The 21,275-nt window shown below is 33.3% G+C and overlaps 1 protein-coding gene across 2 annotated transcripts in view; it reads left to right on the top strand.

The window, feature by feature from the left end:
• The first annotated feature begins 6,475 nt into the window (after window positions 1-6,475).
• LOC111043480 (glycine-rich cell wall structural protein 1.8-like) overlaps window positions 6,476-21,275 on the top strand; it is a 100,084-nt gene continuing 85,284 nt past the window's right edge. For both annotated transcript variants that reach the window (XM_039440670.1, XM_039440669.1), the window contains exons 1-4: window positions 6,476-6,697; window positions 7,006-7,166; window positions 15,903-16,099; window positions 17,481-17,621. In XM_039440670.1, coding sequence (XP_039296604.1) covers window positions 7,007-7,166; window positions 15,903-16,099; window positions 17,481-17,621 — 498 coding nt within the window. In that variant the 5' untranslated portion in view covers window positions 6,476-6,697; window position 7,006. The remainder of the gene's footprint in view (window positions 6,698-7,005; window positions 7,167-15,902; window positions 16,100-17,480; window positions 17,622-21,275) is intronic.

The following is a 21,275-nucleotide window of genomic DNA, read 5'->3' as shown; positions in this document are numbered from 1 at the left end:
AGGAATGAGGATCCGAGTGAATGGAAAAAAGTAGTATTGAACAGAATATATATTATTTCCCCTACAGCCATCTACAGAAATATTCTATTCAAATTCAAATTTATTTATTCAAGTAAGTCACAATACATTCCGGTCTATACACGAATCTACAATAAATTACAGTACAACAGCTAATTATGCAACAAATTTCACATATTATGAAAACTTATTAATTACAATGAATATTGAATGGAACATTAGAATATTGATAATATAGTATTGTAATGTAACTACATAAATCAGCGGTGTTTCAAAAATGAATAAATGATAACTTCAATGAATAAATATACACCCCACTATAAATGATATGTGTTGGGGTTAAGGTAGCCGAGAGTAACCTCTGTTATTATTCTATTAATAACAATATTAATCTCAACCAACTAACAATTAATATATATTAATTAATAAGCAATCAAAATCAATTAACTAACATGAACTTCGACAAAACTCCATTCTTCAATATTTGTACATTGTTAAAAGACGACCTGGCAGCGTTGGAGAGCTAGAAAACAATAGCACTCTCTGTTTTGTTTCAAACTCTGTCGAGTTTCCATTCTGTCTATTCTGCGACAGTGTGGTCCACGTTATAATGATAGTGTAACCGGTGGAGGTATTTTTAACCCTACACCACACCTGACATCATTTCTGCAACCGGTGACATATTTGTCTCTATTGAGTTAATCTTCCAAAATATGAAATATATACATGTGGTTCGATAGTCATTCTTGCAGACTAAACCACCGCTGGCCACCAATGTAAACGGAGGGGGTTGTTTCTTCTCTTCTATAATATTTACCAAAATTATGCTATCAAATCTCCAGTTGAATTCTTGATTGGTTGGGAGCTTTTAGTGGATTCGTTCATTCAAATGCACAGATTATCATCATTATCTAATGGTCACCTATTTTAGCAACTCGCAACTACGAGCCAGGAACTTCAATGAAAAATACTAATAAAATTCAACTTCAGGTTTATTGAACTCTAAATAGGTAGAACGAATTAATAAAAGTCAGGAAACATGTCAAATTTTCAAACAGAACAAAGTGATTCAGCAATTGATTCACAAAAAAAATATATTCAATACTAATCTACACATTTTGGGAACCTGCTAACTTGCTGCATTTAAATTAAGGCCTCGGTCATTCTATGAGATTAAATTTTGAGCTTAATAAGAAAAACAACAAAAGTTTGGCACTTACCATTTTAACAATATTTAAACTTGGACTCTTCAGAAACACTCACATACGCTTTAATAAAACTCACTATACTTAAACTCACACTCACAAATAATTTCCTGATTCTACTCCTTCTAACTCCATAAAATTTGGTTTTCTATTCAACTAGATAAAAATTACTGATAACTGAAAGTTTAACAATTTGTCCCTCTGAATGGGAAATGGGCCCATTCAGAGGACCGAGGCTCGCACACCGTTACATGTTTTCCGTTCACGTCTCAATACCAACTGTGGCCTTTTCACTGAAAATTATTCCCCCTCCACGAGCATTGAGCATAACTTCCAGTGGAAAAGCCAAAGCTGCAAAAGCTTAATGTAGTTGCAGAGTGTAACGCTAGATAGCGCTGACAGCAAACATGATACAAAACACCGTGATACTGTATCATTCGACATGCAACCGAAAATGCAATAATTTTGCTTCCTAGGGATTTTTGAGATATTTCCAGAAGTTTTCGAGATATTTTCTCTGCAAAGTGTAAAACTGTTGAAAGAAGTCTGTTTCTTGAGGAATGAGGATCCGAGTGAATGGAAAAAAGTAGTATTGAACAGAATATATATTATTTCCCCTACAGCCATCTACAGAAATATTCTATTCAAATTCAAATTTATTTATTCAAGTAAGTCACAATACATTCCGGTCTATACACGAATCTACAATAAATTACAGTACAACAGCTAATTATGCAACAAATTTCACATATTATGAAAACTTATTAATTACAATGAAGATTGAATGGAACATTAGAATATTGATAATATAGTATTGTAATGTACCGTAACTACATAAATCAGCGGTGTTTCAAAAATGAATAAATGATAACTTCAATGAATAAATATACACCCCACTATAAATGATATGTGTTGGGGTTAAGGTAGCCGAGAGTAACCTCTGTTATTATTCTATTAATAACAATATTAATCTCAACCAACTAACAATTAATATATATTAATTAATAAGCAATCAAAATCAATTAACTAACATGAACTTCGACAAAACTCCATTCTTCAATATTTGTACATTGTTAAAAGACGACCTGGCAACGTTGGAGAGCTAGAAAACAATAGCACTCTCTGTTTTGTTTCAAACTCTGTCGAGTTTCCATTCTGTATATTCTGCAACAGTGTGGTCCACGTTATAATGATAGTATTGTCATACATGACATCAAAACCTATTCAATTTTAGAAATATTATTTTGTGAACTGGAAATCTGGTCGCGGATTTAATTATTAAATGTAATTGATAAAGCGAGAAGATCTCCAATGTACAAAGATGAAACGTGAGTTTATTATGGCAATATTATGGTTTTTAGCTCCATGCTATACAAACAAGAGTGAGTTGACTTTTGGTCTGTGAATCAAGGCTGCATGTGTTTGTCACATAAATAGATTTTGAATTTTTCTTTTGAGGCCCGTATTCCTTGAACCGTTTGTGAAGTTAGTTGTTGACTTAAGGCATTGGTTACCTGAAGGATTCTGTCTTGAGAATTCAATTATAGGCTGTCGCAGTCCGGGCAGTTTAAACCTACATAATTGTATTTTCAGGATTTGAATCTTGTAGGGAAAGCTGGTGTTTTTGATTCAATCAACTGGCAGAGTTTTTTATATATTTTTTTATTTAAACTTCGGGAGTGCTTTAACTGGACTTGAGGAGCAGACCAAGGGACTCTTGTTAAGGTAAAGTATTATAATAGTTAATTGTACTTTTTTTAAATTGTATTTCGTGAATAACCAAAAAATCTTTATTTTTTCACGGTAAATTTGATTAAAAATCGTTTGACATTTTTCAAGATTGAACGAATATTGAGTGAGATATGGCAGCATTAGTGATGGGTGAATAAAAGGGTCATGTAACGTTTTACTATTTTTTGTAATAATCTAATATCGCTTACTATAATATAAGATGCAAAGAAAACTAATACTAAGTATTAAGATTAACTATTCCAGTAATTAATTATAATTCTTCTTCATTGAAAACGATCTGGCAACCTTGCAGTTATTAAAATACTGTCCTTACTCTGTACCCTTATAATGTGGAGCTCACTATAAATTGGGTTGGCTTATGGAGCTATTGACAGCTCAAGGTCTATTATTCACAGAACTACTAGGTGCTGGTTATCTTATCTGGAAAGAAGTTACATTGTAAAGGTAAATCAGTACTGTCAAACAATGACTTAACCAGTGACCCCCTGGGTTGAAGAACTCGCCCATGAACGGTTGTATTGATCTCTGAAATCTGCAATCTAGTAACTATATAAAGTTGGTGAGAATTGTTATGGAAACAGCTAAATGTCTTCTCCACAAGTATGATAATATTATGACAGTAGGTTCCGTGGGGGCCTCCAGTGTTTGCCAAGATCTTTGAGACGGTAATGAAGATGCAGCTGGTGGAGTTCTTTGAGACTAATGAGCTTTTCTCTGATCTGCAACATGGTTTCAGAAAGAATAGGTCGACCGTGACAGCAGTTGCTGAGCTTGTCAAGAGAACCAGGAAGCTTTTGAGGGAACCAACGGCCTGTCTCTGACATTATGTGACCTGAGTAAAGCGTTTGATTGCGTATCTCATGAAATAGTGATTGGCAAAATCGAGGGATATGGAGTGGGTGGTGCTGTTCTTTGGGCTCTCTAATCGTACTTGAAGGATCAAAGGCAGGTCATATACATTGGAGGTGCCAATTCAAGGGCTCAGTCGGTAATCATGGTGTCCCTCAGGGTTCGGTTCTGGGACCTGTATTATTCTTGATTGCAATCAATGACCTTGATCTTGAGGGTAGGGCACTGACGTTTGCTGATGATACCACATTGATTTCTTCTGGCCCAAATCTGGCCCAGGTACAGCAGGGGGCTGATTTGCTTTTTGATGCTGCTGGAGGGTGGTTGGAAGCAGATACGTTGCTACTGAATGAGGAAAAGACACGAAGATTGGTCTGTACACTGAGTTGCAGTCAGGCCATCAGTGCTCACAGTGTGTCTCTCCTTGGATTCACCATTGATCCAAAGCTTACCTGGGAGTGCCATATTGAGGGCATCTGTAAGAGGTTGTCACGAGTCACCTATTTGCTTAGGAAGTTGAGCAGGCCCTACTTGCTGGTAGTGTACCATGCGCTTTTTCATAGCATCCTGAGCTATGGACTGCTGCTGTGGGATCATGCTTCTGCATGTGAAGATGTCTTCAAGCTGCAAAAGAGGGCCATCTGCATTATTACCTTTAGTGGATTTCTGGATCATTTTCGACCTCTCTTCCAATCCACAGGTGTAATGACCATCTACAGTCATTACATTTACATGTGTGCTGTCTGCTGTGTATGTGCGAGCAAATCATGAAAAGTTTAACACGAGGAGTGACTTCCATGGTCACGACACTAGAAGTCGAGGTCTCATAGATGTGCCATACCGCCGTTTGTTAAAGACCCATGATTCATTTCCTGCATTAGCCTTGTGGATCTTCAATAGACTGCCGGGGGATTTGAAGAGGTTGAACACACCAGCATTCAACCTGAGACTTGAGTGTTGGTAGGGAGAAATCCGTTTTATTCCATTCAGGAATATTTTCTAAACGACTTGGTAGGCCTTGTCTAACGTGTACTGCCATCTTGATAGTTGCAAATAATGTGATAAATGTGAAAAGTCATATTTTTTAAACTCTTGACACAACCCATTGCTGGTATTGGCGAGGAGGAAGGTAATTCAATTTATTAGATTCAATGATTCATTGGATTTCTATGTTATATGATTGTTATGGTGGAAGATGATGAATTGGAAGGGTTGACTACTAAATTTCTATTGGGAATGATATCAAATCTGATGAGTTTACAGGTTGTGTGCTCTAGCTACATGGCTTGAGTTGTTGCTAAGGAATTATTGCACTTTTGGTTTTTTTGGATAATAATACAAGGATAAATCTATTTTTCTGATGGTGCTGAAACTTTCTGTTTGTTTTTTATATTTGCTATTTATTATCTATTCATAATTTTCTTTTCATATCACTTGCTCTTTCTATATATAGTGAGGTCCACGTTATATTGGCAGTGTACAATTGACAATACTGTTGCTGTCCTTTTCTATCATACAACAAAACAGATAGCACTATCTCTCTCTAGCTTTGCGATGTTGTCAGTTTGCCAAAATATTTTATTTTTACTTTTGACAGTGACTGTACAAAAGTAGACTAACAATATTCTTAGCCGCCATTTTTTTCTTCATTCTATCAAAATAATTTGGTTTACAAGTCGTATAATTGATTTAAAATGTATTTTTTAAACAATGAAATAATTTTTAGACATTACCATATGAGAAACACAAATTGAAATACCCGAATTGGCATTTTAAAAGTTGATAACCAACCATCCTAGACTTTATCCTTCAGTTATCCTACACGTTTATGTTAGACCTACTCGTACCAGTATAAATAATAATTGAAAGGTTATTTCAGAATTGTATCCAATGAAATCACTTATTTTAAAAGGATTTCTATTTTTCTATTATCTTTAAAAGAAATTGGAGTAGAATACCTACCAAATAACTCAATAATTTCTGTTGTTTTGAAATTCAAATTGTTGTATCACAGCTTTTTAAATTAGCTGTTATTCAAGATTTGTATATTCATTCATTATATTCATTCATTAATTCAAGATTTTTATAAAAATAAAAATCTGATCTCAGTTATGGAAGCAAATTTTTGAATCAAATTACGAAAAAATATATTTTCTTGATTAATTTGACATTAAATTGATTATTTTACTAAGGAAATGATAATTATTATTAGATCAAATCTAATGGTATGAATTGAGTAACAGCTGTTTACAGTCAGTGGTAAAATGGAGAGACTTGGCAACGTTTTTCTCCTATTCTTCTTTTCTACCATTATAACGTACACCTCACTATAGTTGATTGAGCACTCACCCATACCTCTGTGTATCCACGATTTCAGAAATAAATGAAATTGTAAAACTTTACGACGGGGAATTCATCGATTCAATTCGATTTTTTCTTATGTTCAGATATGAAAATAGAGAAGAACAAAAGAATATTTAAGAATGAAAGAATAATTATTAGAATCATTTGAATGGATTAAAATTTATTCTTTCGAGAAAAAAGAATATTCTATTATGTTATGCTGGTACTATTGTTTCTTAGTTCAGTGCCATCTAGAAAACTACTAATAATCTCTAGATGGCATAAATTCTGTCGTCTGTCATTTTTGACAAGACAGAAACAAAACATGATTTCGTTTACGCATGCACCAATTTTCTTGTATGGTTTCCATACTACCGTATTCTATTCATGGAATGCCTCCAATTTCTACCAAAAATTACTGCATAAGCTACCCTCAATCAATAATAAGTGATAACAACTAAACAAGTGTAGTCACAACGTTCTGAAACAAATTGCTTATTCTTGAGGTTAGGACAGTTTCAATCCGTAAGGTAAGTAAATATCAAAATCAATATATTATAAGCCTGTTTCCATTGAATATAAAATATGTTTTCTAAGTTGTGAAGTATCTTATAAATATTGAAACATACCGATGCTCTTACATAACCTGTACGTTACATGTAGGCTACAAATACGTTAATATTATTGTCGTTGTTCAATTTTAAGTTACTTGCATCCACTATTAATAAACCGGTACCGTATATACTTTTTTAACTGTCATAATATTCTTCATAATAATAATAATATTTTTTTGAAAACTATCATATTGATTGACTTTGTTATTGTTTTCTTTTTCCAGAATGGAGATTGATTTAGAAACAAGAGGTATAGACCATGGAAATTTAGCTCTTTCCTTGTCAACAGCCATTCATTTGGTGTTACCTGTGAGTTTTCTAGCAAGCAATCATGTATCCTTGCTTGTATCTGGACTACTGTCTCTTGCAATATCTCAAATACAAAGTGAGTACTTCAAAATTTGAAAATCGCAGTGAAATCTGTATCGGTTCAAAAACGAAATAGTCTACAAATCGAAACGTCTAAAATAGACTAAGTAAACATTAATCTTTAGGTTAGACATGATGTGCTTCTACGTTGTAATCGTTGTCTAAAATTTAGGATTGATTCAATAAATTTTGTTTGGGTTTAAAAAATTTGTTCCCACAGTCAAAATGTTTGAAAATGTGCCTCATGACTTGAAAATACATCATACATAATAAAGATATGGCTCTGCTCTATGTGTAATTTGAGGCAAAGAGAAGACATAAAGCATTTCCTAGGAGTATGTCCTGTTTTAGTGGGGTTACGTAAAATGTTTCTGGGGAAGAATGTATTAAATGATATAGAGATGATGGAGTGGTTAAATGGAAAAGAGTGGAGTCTCTTAGCGCGATATGTGGAAAGGGCAGTTAGTATTAGAAATGAAATGATTAGGGGGTTTAATTATTAAATATAAAAAGGAAAATTACTGAGGCATTATAGTAGTATTCATTTCAATTTGTTCAGCGTTATTGATTTATTTGTTCTTTATGTAGCAGGTTCTTTATTTTTTTTTCTTTATTTGGTTTCCAATGATAATTGTTTTCACAAAATTTCGAATTTCTTTTGTTTTTGTAGAATAGGCCTACCAACTCTGGCAGACAACCTTTATGGTTATGTCAAGTTTTTTGTCTCATGTTTTTTATTTAGCTTAATCATTATCTTAATTATATAATTTTTAATTGTTTATTTTGTAACATGATTGTAGTCTTATTATTTTTATCTATATTGAATAAAGGCATTTTCTATCTATCTATCTATCTATAATAAAGATATGCTTTCATTCAGCTTTCAAAGACTGTTATAAAAACTTTAGAAGGCAATCTTGTAGGATGACATTCTTTTTTTGCTGAGGCTAATGCCCTCATCATAGCTAAATGGATATTTCATGCATTCAACACACCTGTCTATCTTACAAGCACATAGTTGATCGTCGTCAAGTAAAAATACAGTCTACTGAATCAATCGTTAAAATAATAAAAAAAATCTGGTGTGGCGCACTCACACAACTTTCCTTACCGTTATGAAAATTGATCACCTGACGATAGTGTTCCCGTGCATCTCAAGTCTGCTATTCAAAACTCTGAGCCAGCTGGTGACAGGACAATAACGCTGTAGACACACGAGGTCTGCTATCTATTCATAGTGAATCATTTAATAGAATCAACAGTTGCCAACAGTGTGCAATTGAAAAATCACATTTTCTCGAATTTCGAGCTTATTTTCAATTTTAGGTGAAAATGTTACTGAACATTAATTGTAGAGATCTTCATGCTCAATCTTTTCCACTTGAATTTTTTGTTCAGATTGTATCTGAAGCCTGATAATTAGGAATTTAAAATCAAAATTTGCATAGATGGGGCGGATCTCCTGAAATTTTTACAGATATGGGACTTGTGGCAGTTGATAGAGCTTTTCAATGACTATTTTAGATATAAATTTGATCAAAATCGTTGGAGCCGTTTTTGAGAAAATGCGAAAACCCCTGTTTTTTACCTCATTTTCGCCATTTAGTCGCCATCTTGAATTGCATTTGATCGAAATTGTTTGTGTCGGATCCTTATATTGTAAGGACCTTAAGTTCCAAATTTCTTGTCATTCCGTTAATTGGGAGATGATATGTCGTGTACAAAGACATATATATATATACACACATACAGACCAATAGCCAAACCCCACTTTTTTGGACTCAGGAGACCTTGAAACGTATAGAAATTTAGAAATTGGGGTACCTTAATTTTTTCGGGAAGCAATACTTTCCTTACCTATGATAATAGGGCAAGTAAAGTAATACAGTCTACTGAATCAATCCTCAAATAAAAATACATGAGTTCTGCTGGCTTGATCGTGGCATGATTTCTGCATAGGTAAAGATCGAGGTTAGGTTAGGTTGATCATTTCCACTGATTTCCTATCGTAAATCTCACTATCATTTTCCAATTTTAGATTTAAATGTTCATTTGTAAAAACTTGTTTAAATGTGCTTGAACTATTTTATAAAGAAAGCGGCCAAAATATCAATGAATTCAACTATGAAGTACGTCACCCAATGTACAGGAGGGTACCTTATTGCGCCTTGTCCAAGAAAGGAGAAATCCGGGAGATTTTTCCTCTATGTTGCTAATCGTATTTTTAACCTTTTGCCAAGTGAAATAAAGGATGCATTACGCTTGAATAGATTCAGACACTTGACAAAGAGTTGGCTCTTGGAGAGGAATGAAGTGGAAACATTGTTTCAAGACCTACTCTTCCTATGCTATGTCGTAATTAATTATTCAAAAGCGATTGTTTCAAGAAATTCTATTTCAGTAGATTAATTTCTTAATTTTATGTATTTATGTATGGCATTTCAACACGCTCAAATTATCCGATTGCATTATTCAAGCTTAAAGAGTTTAATTCAGCTTAATTTATTACTTATTATGAAAAATTCAGCTAAATTTATCTCTTATATTTTATAACTTTATCTACTTTCAGTTTTATTTAGTGTTCTCTCTCTCTCATTATAGTACAAATTTTAATCAAATAGTTTCTAGTACTAGATCTGATCATATTCATTATTCATATTGATTGATTGAGTACTTTATTCATGTAGATTACAATATATACTGGCTTATACACTTATATACAATAGCTTACAATACAGCAAAATTATAGATGAATTTACATAATATAGACTAGGAAAATAACTATTGAACTGTATATGATATGAAAAAGCAATTTGTAATATAATAACTATAGATAATAATCATATTGTTATGCATCTACATAAATTGGCGGAGCTTTGGACATATCAATGTCCATTCTTTGGGAAGAATAATAAAAATATCCTCCCCACTAACTCTCTACCAAATGGATGGATGTGACTCAAGACAATAGACAATGGGCTTAAGTACACATATTGAAGGCATTACAAAAACACTTCACTCGCATAGGCTACTTTTCAACAAATTAATAAAAACAATATAAATGAATAATAAAAACTAATAAATGAAACAATAAATAAACCTAAATGAATAATTAATACGGTAAAAACAATATAAAAATCTTGTATTATTTTAATTTTTTTAAAAAATACAAGGTACTAAAAGATGTTTATATTGTTTTTATTAATTTGAAGGCAATAAATTTGTAAAGTTTCTATTCATGCAGATCTCTGCTGTTTTATTTTTGTTTAATAAGAATATTTTTTTTCTAAATTGTATCCATACTTATCAAGAGATTAAAAAAATCATATGGAACATGAACGACCCCACACTGTATTAACTCAGGGGTTGTTTAAAACAATATTTTTCCACTTTTTCAGTTATATGCAGAGTGATTCAAATAAGGCGTAATAATAGGTAACTTGTCAACCGTTCATTTTACAGAGAAATTCAAATATGCAACTTCCCTTCTTTTATTGTGACATTTCACGACATGCCATTTTAAATTGAAATTTCAAATCTTCCAAAATGGAGGGCAACTTTATTTATTTGAATCGCAACCCCCATTTTCTATGATATTTTTCGATTCTACATGGAATTTAAAGACATTTTTACTCTTGACAATTTTTTGATAAACCTAACCGTTTAGGATGTACAGTCATAATAAGCCATTAATGCAACCAGTAATTATCTGTGGCTTATTATGGCTGTACATCCTAAACGATTAGGTTTATCAAAAAAATTACAAGAGTAAAAATGTCTTTGAATTTCACGTAGAATCCAAAAAATTCATAAAAATGGGAGTTGCTATTCAAATGAATAAAGTAGCTTTCCATTTTGGAAGATGGCGGCCAAATTTTCAATTTAAAATGGCATGTCGTAAAATTTCACAGAATTCAAATGTTTTTATTGTCGTGAACAAATAGATGTATTGACAAAGTCATCAGGTACACATACATTTCATAGTCATACATTTCACATAAGTACTCAAAAAAGAGAAATACTATCACAGCCAACAGTCCCACGTACTTAGTATCTTCACAGTTATACAGGGTGATTCATAATTATGGTAAAATATTTTAATACGTGATAGTAGAGGTGAAAATAAGAAAAAAAGTTCATATAAACATATATCCATAAACGCTTCATTAGCGAGCTATACAGGGTGAAAGATTTCGCCCGGAATTTAGTTCCTCTGGTGAAATACACTGATGCTGAATTGTTTGGGGACTAGTTTTTGATAAACTTATGCTGGATTGATATGGAAAAATATCTGAAAAATTGAATAAAACTAGTCTGGAAGCTGTAGTGTGAGTAGTTTTTGAGAAAAAAGTTTAAATATGAAAAAAATCTAAGAAGAAAAACACAGACTTCTACGTTTGATGCCCAATAACTTTCTTTAATGACCAGTAAACAAATAATTTTTCGCAATAAAAATTGTAGAGAATTTAATTCTGAAAAGAATTATGTAAAATGTGTAAACTAAATTTGAATAAAATGTATTCTTATGTAGTACATTACACCACGAAAATTTGCTGTTTTATGAGGAGAGAACTAATAACTCATAGGTTGTAGCTGATTGCAAATAGAACATGGATTTTAATAACAGCTGTTCCAAAACAGCTGATTTATTATGTTTTAAATAAGAAAACATTCAAAAGAAATTATCAGCTGAAAATTATTTTCAGAAATATTTTAGCTCACTGTTGAACAAAAAAAAAAAAAACAAACTGTAAGTTAGGCCTACTGTAACTGCGCTGTGTTTTTTGTTTAATCTATCAACCAGTTATTCGTAACCATTCCACTTTGCTTTTGTGTTAAGTGTTAACTTTTTAAAAAATGGCAGGTAATCTTAGACATTATTCATACTCCGAATTAGCTGACATGCATTTAATGTATGGAATGGGACACTACTGTAATAGTACTGAAGCAAGACGTTTGTATCAAGAGAACTTTCCTATCGAGTATGTCCAAGTTCAAAGTTTTTTGCCACTATTCATCAACGTCTGTCTGAAACAGATTCTTTGATATCCAAAGAGCACATTTATGCAGGCAGACCCCGATCTACTATGACTGTTGAGTTAGAAGAACAAGTTCTTAATGAAATTAATGAACATCCAGAAAAGAGCACAAGAGAATTGTCAGTGCAGTTAAATGTCAATCAATCTATTATTTGGAGGATACTAAAATATAAACAATTACATCCATACCACCTCCAGAAAGTTCATACTCTATTGCCACAAGACTGTATTCCCTGTGCTGGTATTGGCCGATTGTTTTTAGTAAAACTTGTTTACCCAAACTTTTTAACGACCGTTTTATTTACCGACGAGGCACACTACAAGAACAGCTATCGTTAACGTCCACAACCAACATATTTGGGCAGCTGAGAATCCTCATGCCATCAATCCTAATCTTCCACAACATCAGTTTTCAGTAAACATTTGGGCAGGAATCATAGGAGATCATCTACTTCTGTTCGAGCTTCCTCCCAGGCTTAATGGCATAATCTACTAGTCTTTTGGTATAAGTTTAATTTCATTTAGATATGCTACTTTCATATAAAACCGAATATTTTATTTGCAATCAGCTCCAACTTATGAGTTATTAGTTCTCTCCTCATAAAACAGCAAATTTTTGTGGTGTAATGTACTACATAAGAATACATTTTATTCAACTTTTATTTGAATTTAGTTCACACAGCTTACATAATTCTCTTCAGAATTAAATTCTCTTCAATTTTTATTGCGAAAAATTATTTGTTTACTGGTCATTAAAGAAAGTTATTGGGCATCAAACGTAGAAGTCTGTGTTTTTCTACTTAGATTTTTTGCATATTTCAACTTTTTTCTCAAAACTACTCACACTACAGCTTCCAGACTAGTTTTATTCAATTTTTCAGATATTTTTCCATATCAATCCAGCATAATTTTATCAAAAACTAGTCCCCAAACAATTCAGCATCAGTGTATTTCACCAGAGGAACTAAATTCCGGGCGAAATCTTTCACCCTGTATAGCTCGCTAATGAAGCGTTTATGGATATATGTTTATATGAACTTTTTTTCTTATTTCTACCTCTACTATCACGTATTAAAATATTTTACCATAATTATGAATCACCCTGTATACAGTCATATTTTTAATTGGCAATAACAATATTATAATAGAGGTCACATATTAACATGAAATATCAGCTGCCAACATCTCCTCAATCGAATAAAAAGCCCTATTTTTAATTTGGAATCAAATATTCCCAAAAAAGGGTAGTTGCCCATTTAAAGTATAGCTCGCTAATGAAGCGTTTATGGATATATGTTTATATGAACTTTTTTTCTTATTTCTACCTCTACTATCACATATTAAAATATTTTACCATAATTATGAATCACCCTGTATACAGTCATATTTTTAATTGGCAATAACAATATTATAATAGAGGTCACATATTAACATGAAATATCAGCTGCCAACATCTCCTCAATCGAATAAAAAGCCCTATTTTTGAATTTGGAATCAAATATTCCCAAAAAAAAGGGAAGTTGCCCATTTAAAGTTTAAAATTCCATTAAAAAGCCCATTAAAATTCATCAATACTTTATCTGATAAAATAAACTCCAATAAGAAAACTATTGCGGTCTTCCTGGATATACGCAAAGCTTTTGATACAATACCTCATAATACTTTGTTCAATAAACTGGAGTCCTATGGTTTCAGAGGAGTCTCGCTTAAATTGTTCAAAAGCTATCTGAGTAATAGAACCCAGTCCCTAACCATAAATGATCAATCTAGTGTAACTAACTTAACTTCTTATGGTCTTCCTCAAGGTACTGTACTTTCTCCCATCCTTTTCATACTCTATGTAAATGACTTTTTAAATTTAAGACTTCTAAACTCAACTGTGATATCCTTTGCAGATGATACTGCAGCTATTTTTCACGGAAATTCATGGAATGAAGTTCATACTATAGCTGAAAATAATATGCTTTTAATTAAGAAGTGGTTAGATAAGAATACCTTAAGTTTAAATATTGAAAAAACTAATTACATTACTTTCTCTGCAAATAGAGTAGGGCAGCCTAACGAGAATCAAGATTTGAGACTCCATTCTCAGTGCAATTTTAAACTTGGGAAATTTGATGAAAACCTTAAATGGGATGTTCATATTAAATACATATGTAGAAAAATTAGATATTTATCCTTTAAATTTTACCAAGTTAACAGAATTCTTAATAAGAACCACCCTGAAAATGATGTATCATGCTCTAGTCAAGTCAATTCTGCAGTATGGCATAGTTGTTTGGGGAGGCTGTTTCAACTGTCATATTGCTGAATTATTTGTAGCACAAAAACTGATAATTAAAACTATATTAAACAAACCCAGGCTCTATCCAACGGATATGGTTTTTAGTGATTTTGAGGTCATGACTATACGTCAATTATACATAAAAACCGTAATTGAGTACTTAATAAAATATAGATCCGATTTCCTCTCACAATAAACTCTACTCTTAATTATTATAATCTAAGGGCCACTGCTAACAAATATGTAACCTATAACACTAATATTGAATGTATAAGGAGGCAATTAATTTACATAGGTACTAAAATAATAAACCTCATTCCAAATCACTTTCTCATGGACAATAAGATCAGCGGAAAAATTAAACTGGATATAAAAAACTGGACATACAGTAATTTCTTCTTCCATTTAGATATATGACTCGAGATTTCTGCTCCAGCATTTTTTTTTTTCATTAGTTTTTTTCATTTTTCAGTGGACTCGCTTACCTTTATTTTAAGTACCTATTCCTCTGTTTTCTTCCTTCCCCCCATTTCTCCCTTCCTTTTTTCCTCATTACTTCTCTTCTCTTCTTTGCCTGCCTATTACATGGGAAACCATAGTTGGCTAGGTATCTTCCTCTCTTTTTTTCTCTTCTCCAACACACCCAAACACTAAGCCCATGGTTTTTTATATTTGTAACATTTTATTGTGTTTTATTTGTTTCGTAAATCTTTGTAATTTTGTTTTGTCTTGTTTTGTGTGTTTTTAATAAATTGAATTGAAATTGAATTGAAATTGAAAGTTCTCTGTACAATGAACGGTTAACAAGTTATCTATTGTCAACCTTATGTGAATCACTCTGTATTGTATACTGTAAAGTATTTTTCCTACAGTTACGTTGAAAAGTGGCCATTGCTGCACTGATTACAGAACGCAAAGAATCACTTTTCCGCTCTAGTGCGGGAAAAATTTTTCTGCACTCCAGATTTGCAACATGGCAACGCAAAATACTTAGTAGGTTATATGGAGCAACAGTGCAGCAAAATCAAAATGAAGTTGGTAACAGTGACTGGGCTGCTATAGTGAGCAGACGTGCAACGAAGCACAACGCGCTAATTATTACATTATATATTATAACCAAGAACAACGAGGACTTTAGGATTTTAGGATTAAGGTTTTTATCAATAATAAAATTACACAGAAAAACATTTGATGCATTTCAGGCAATTTTACCCATAATTACCCACTTTTCATATTCAATGGTAACTGTAGGAAAAATTAAATGTGAAATACGTGCGCAAAGTTCCTCTGCTGCACTCAAGAAGCCATTCCGCCCTCACCTACGGCTCGGGCGTAAACGTTTCTTTCGGTGCAGCAAACTGTCACTTTGCGCACTAGTTGCACAAATAACTATTTTGTAAGAATAAATTTCAATTTTATTGTTTCACAGGTATATGCAAGTGCAAAGCGTCCTCAATCGGTCTGTGGCAGAGTCAACTAGTTTGGTGTGGTATGCTGGGTCTAGTGTGTAGAGGTCTTGTGACGTCACTATGTCACCGGTGGATAGAAGGTCATCTGAATGTCACACCTGTCATGTCTGCCCTCACGTGTGTGGGGGTCACTACCATCTGTGCTCTTGGCTTGGAGGTGAGTCACGATGGAAACTTTCATAGACCATATAAGATAACTCCCGACTTGATTGATTGAGTACTTTATTTATGTAGATTACAATATATACTGGCTTATACACTTATATACAATAGCTTACAATACAGCAAATTTATAGATGAACTTACATATAGACTAAGAAAATAATTATTGAACTGTATATGATATGAAAAAGTAATTTGTAATATAATAACTATAGATAATTATATTGTTATGGATCTACAAAAATTGGCGGAGCTTTGGACATATCAATGTCCATTCTTCGGAAAGAATATTAGAAATATCCTCCCCACTAACTCTCTACCAAACTACTTGGAGGGATATGCGGGGCAGAGAAGCGTAGGGGTAGAGTGGCGGCGATGGGCGATGTTACCGTGCTAAACAGCACTCTGTAGTGTTAAGGCTGTGCAAAGGCTAAAAATAAACTTTCTACTCGTGATATTTTTCAAAGTTTTTCGATTTGTATATTTATTTATTTATCCATTTATTGTATAAAATACTATAATCATAATACAATTATGACATTGAAGGAAAAACTAGGCTGAGCCTGTACTATTTCTCTCCAAAAATTTTGATAAAATGTTAATGTTGTCCAAAAGATAAGGTTATGTAATCACACACTGCTTCGTATATCATCAAGCTATCAAAATGAAAAAGTTTTCTCAGGAAAACATTTTTTTTCTGATCATTACTTTTTGAGATGTGAACGCCTAAAGTTTAAATTTTTGGAACAGAACATTTCAAATTCGGTAAGAGATAAATCCATGAGATTTGGAGGATAGATTATGGTATTGTTGATCTAGTAAAACAACAATTTTCTGAAAATATCAATTTCTGAAAAAGTTATTCAATTTACCAAGAATAACTCAACTGAAAGTTATTTTTAGTAAATTTGAATAACTATCTTAAAAACTGATATTGTTTTTATTAATTTGTTGGAATGTAGCCCATGTGAGTGAGTAAAGTGTTTTTATGATGGACACGTTAAGCCGTCGGTCCCGGCTGTCTAAAAAGCAGTCGTTAGGTCATGTCAGAGGCCCTGAAATTGATCAGTTGCGACCTGAAAACTCTGACACCAGACCTGAGCCAGCCAGGTCACTCGATATTATTATTATTATCTCAACAATATATTGAAAAAGATTATCCAATTTAAATAAAAATGAAAAGTAAAAATGAAATTTTATTCCGAACAGCCTTATGTCTTGTAGTTCTTCACTTTACAGAATTCTTATTCCTTAAATATGTTCACAAAGTATTAATGTTCAAGTTTCATTAAAGAAAGGTTCAATTTAAACAGTAGAATTTTTAATTTAATTTCAACTTTGTCAGTTCCTTACATTGGAAACGTTTCTATTTGCAGAGATCAGGCATTCTGAGATTTCTGCTGACAATAAGCGTGGTAGCATCTCTACTATTAATAGTTGCAAGCAGTGACTTGACTTTGTTTTTCAAGGAAAATCATCAGAATAATGTAACTGAACCGGCAATCTCAACGTCTATGGTGAGTGATGACAAAAACTGTATACTTTTTATTGAAATTGAAATTATCTTTATTCTTCTTCTTAGAAAGTACCATACAATATACATATTCAAAACTTGAAGAAGGTTCCTCACATGAGCAAAGCCTGTGTGCGAGAAAACTTGCTTACCTATACGAATATTCATCTATTCATTCATTGATATTTTTATTTATATTTGATCGAGTGAAGTGAGGTCTAAAGCTGCGTACACATATACGCTCTTCCAACCCGCACCGAGCACGCTCCTCCCTCGTACCGCCCTCGTACCGCCCTCGTTCCTCCATCGAACCACAGTCGCTCCGCCCACGCACCCATCATGAACGTTACGGAAGATGTTAGATCTTCTCGCGTTCCCCGGTCGAACCACTGTTGCTCGCCGGTCGATCATCAATCGCTCTGCTGGAGTGACGTTCGATTGCGGAGCAGAGCGACAGTCTGTACGCACCTTAAGATTCAAGTCGACGGCTTTTGCATTTCTCTTCATTTATGTTTATATGGTATTGTCATACTTACTCAATTGCAGCTGTTTTCCATGCATTAAATCGAGCCGGTAAACAGCTGTTTGCAGAATAAGAACTCATCTGAAATCTTATAATATAGACCTTTATTATTTTATTTGAGCTCGATGGGACTGTCTGTTATGAACTAGGCGCTACGGGCTAGGTCATGTTTATAAAATGCAGTAACTCGAGAATAAGCAGGTAATGGTTTCTGTTTTTCAGCAATATTATTCTTTCTCAGATAAATATGACAAAAATATTGTACGTAACTTGTACGGTAACGTATTTACCGCATTCGTATGATAATTCTGCCATCAACTACGTTTCGGGCAGAAACAGTCGTACTTATGCGGTAAATTATAGTTACCGGACTTGTGACGTAAAATACTATATTATATATATTCCGCATTTACGGCGAAACTCGGTAATAGATTTTCATGAAATTTGACAGGTATGTTCCTTTTTCAATTTCGTGTCGACGTAGCCTATATACAAGGTTTTTGGACATTTTGCATTTCAAGGATAATATAAAAGGAAAAGTAGCCTCCTTCATACGCCAATATTAGAGTAAAAATCAGACTAATGGAATTATTCATCATGAATCAGCTGTCGAGTGTATTATAAATTGCATGCAATTCAATATCTAAATGATTGTAACTTATTGAAAACACAGCTGTTGTGTGGACTATTAATTGCATGCAGTGAGGAATGCAATTGATAACTTGAAGTAGCATAGAATTTTCTCCCGACTTTTCTCTGCTTTCAACTCGGTAAGCTTTTGATGATAGTAGTATAGCTGTTTACATCGAATAATTAGCATTGTCGATACAACAACCCAAACAGCCATTAGTCATTTATACACCGATATCTCGCCGACACGACAGGACAGGACAGAATTTACTCTGATGGACAGAATTAGAGGAGGCTTCGGTCCATAACTGCGCGAGGTCTACTGTTCACAGAACTACTAGTTATCACGATTCTCCTATTTGAATTATCTACTCTACCTACACTAACCTACTCTAGAACATGGTACGCCATAGTGGAGTAGGTCAATTTCCACACAGAAAACAACACTAAACATGTAGAGGATACATAATAAAAAATTTTTGTAACTAACCATTGTATGTAATCGTAATTTATCTAATATTTTCTGTAATTGATGAGTAGCTTCAGTTTTTTTTTGGGTGAAATAAACATTTATTAATTTTATTTTTGATTTTAGTTGTATCTTTTTAGAGCCGGTTTCCGAGCTCGGGATTTAGCTAAGTTCTAGACTTTTAACAGCTGGAGTCAGAAAATTGGCTTTCCGAAACGGGGCGTGGTCGCAGTCCACGTTTTAATTGAATTTCGAAAAACTAGAAAATTGAACATCAAATAAAATAAAGAGAAATTGTGTAAAGTTTCAGCTATTTTGAATTATTTAGGGATGTTTCATTTCCTACAATATTCATCCTACAACTTTTTCTATATCTCCTCTAGTTTTCGAGATATCCACTCTTGAAGTTGTGACATTTTTGAAAAAAAAAAACGTTTGCAACCAATTTCTTTCTATTTTAGCTTTTATAACTTTTTAAAAATCGATGGGAAAAATCCATTTTGATTATGAGCTAATAGAGCATTAAATTCTCTTCAATTTGATGTATAATTTCACGCTTTTTCGAATTTCCCTACACCTTATGCTACAACTTTAGTGTTGAGTGTGAAATCTCCATTTTTGCAACAATAGACCAATTGACAAAGGAATGTTTTAAACAAAATTTTTGACTTTGCAGCGTTGTTGAGACTAATTCGGAGGAGAACATATCAAAAGTCCCAAGTCCTAACTCATGTGCTAAGGGGATGAGGGTGGTTTAAAAGTTTGCTTCCACGCTCATATCTTGAGAACAATGCGTAAAATAAGAGCTGAAATAGAAAAAAATTGGTGGCAAACGTGTTTTTTACTTTCCTTGCCCTACTACCATAGATAAGGAAAGTATTGCTATCCAAAAAAATTAAGGTACCCTAATTTCAAGTTTTCTATACGTTTCAAGGTCCCCTGAGTCCAAAAACATGATTTTTCGGTGTTGGTGTGTGTGTGTGTGTGTGTGTGTGTGTGTGTGTGTGTGTGTGTGTGTGTGTGTGTGTAATTTTAAACTTAAGGTATTGGTAATTCATACCATGGATAGCTATTTATAAGCCCTATCAACTGACATGAGTCTCATTTCTGGGAAAATTGCAGGAGCTCCGTAATATTCTTGTGAAAAATGGCGGATAATCACTAAAAAACCATGTTATTCATGGTTTTCTCGAAAACGGCTCTAACAATTTTCTTTAAATTCATACCATGGATAGCTATTTATAAGCCCTATCAACTGACATGAGTCTCATTTCTGAGAAAATTGCAGGAGCTCCGTAATATACTTGAGAAAAATGGCGGATAATTACTAAAAAAACCATGTTTTTCACGATTTTCTCAAAATAACTTGACCGATTTTTTTTCAAATTCATACTCTGTATTTATCAGCTCTATTAACTGGGATGAGTCTCCTTTCTGGGAAACTAATGGGGGGTCCACCCTATCCTTGAGAAATGGACTTTGTAACCTCCTTCTCGTGCATGAGGTAGGTAGGTAGTGCAGTTCATAAAAAGAACACATAGTCGAGATATTTCATCTGTAGAACAGCTGTTTTGACGACTTTAAAAAAATGACGACTAAAAAAAATCATCGAATTTCACAATTCACACAAAGGAAAAAGTACTCTGAAAACAATTATACACATATAATGATATACAAAAGTCTGATCGTAGTTTCAAATATGAGCAAGGAAAGTTGTGTGAGTGTACCACACCAAATTTTTTTAAATGTCACACCTTCAAGAGCGGATTTCTCGAAAACCAGAGGAGATAGTAAAAAAGTTGTAGAATAAATATTTTAGGAAATTATGTAAGCTTTAATTTGTTGTATGAGAGCCATGTCCTTAGGATACATAGTTTTTTAGTTTTATGCAAGAAACCAAAAAATGGTTCCTTTAAACCACCCTCACCCCCTTAGCACAGGGGGTGGTGGGGACTTTTGATATGTTCACCTCCTTACTACCCCAAACAGAACCGTGGGGGTCAAAAATTGTCTTCCCTACCTTTTCCTCTATAACC

This window comes from Nilaparvata lugens, chromosome 14 (genome assembly GCF_014356525.2).
Source record: "Nilaparvata lugens isolate BPH chromosome 14, ASM1435652v1, whole genome shotgun sequence".
In the NCBI taxonomy this organism is placed as follows: Eukaryota; Metazoa; Arthropoda; class Insecta; order Hemiptera; family Delphacidae; genus Nilaparvata; species Nilaparvata lugens.
The sequence above is the reverse complement of the archived record's forward strand: the minus strand, read 5'-3'. Positions and strand labels throughout refer to the sequence as shown.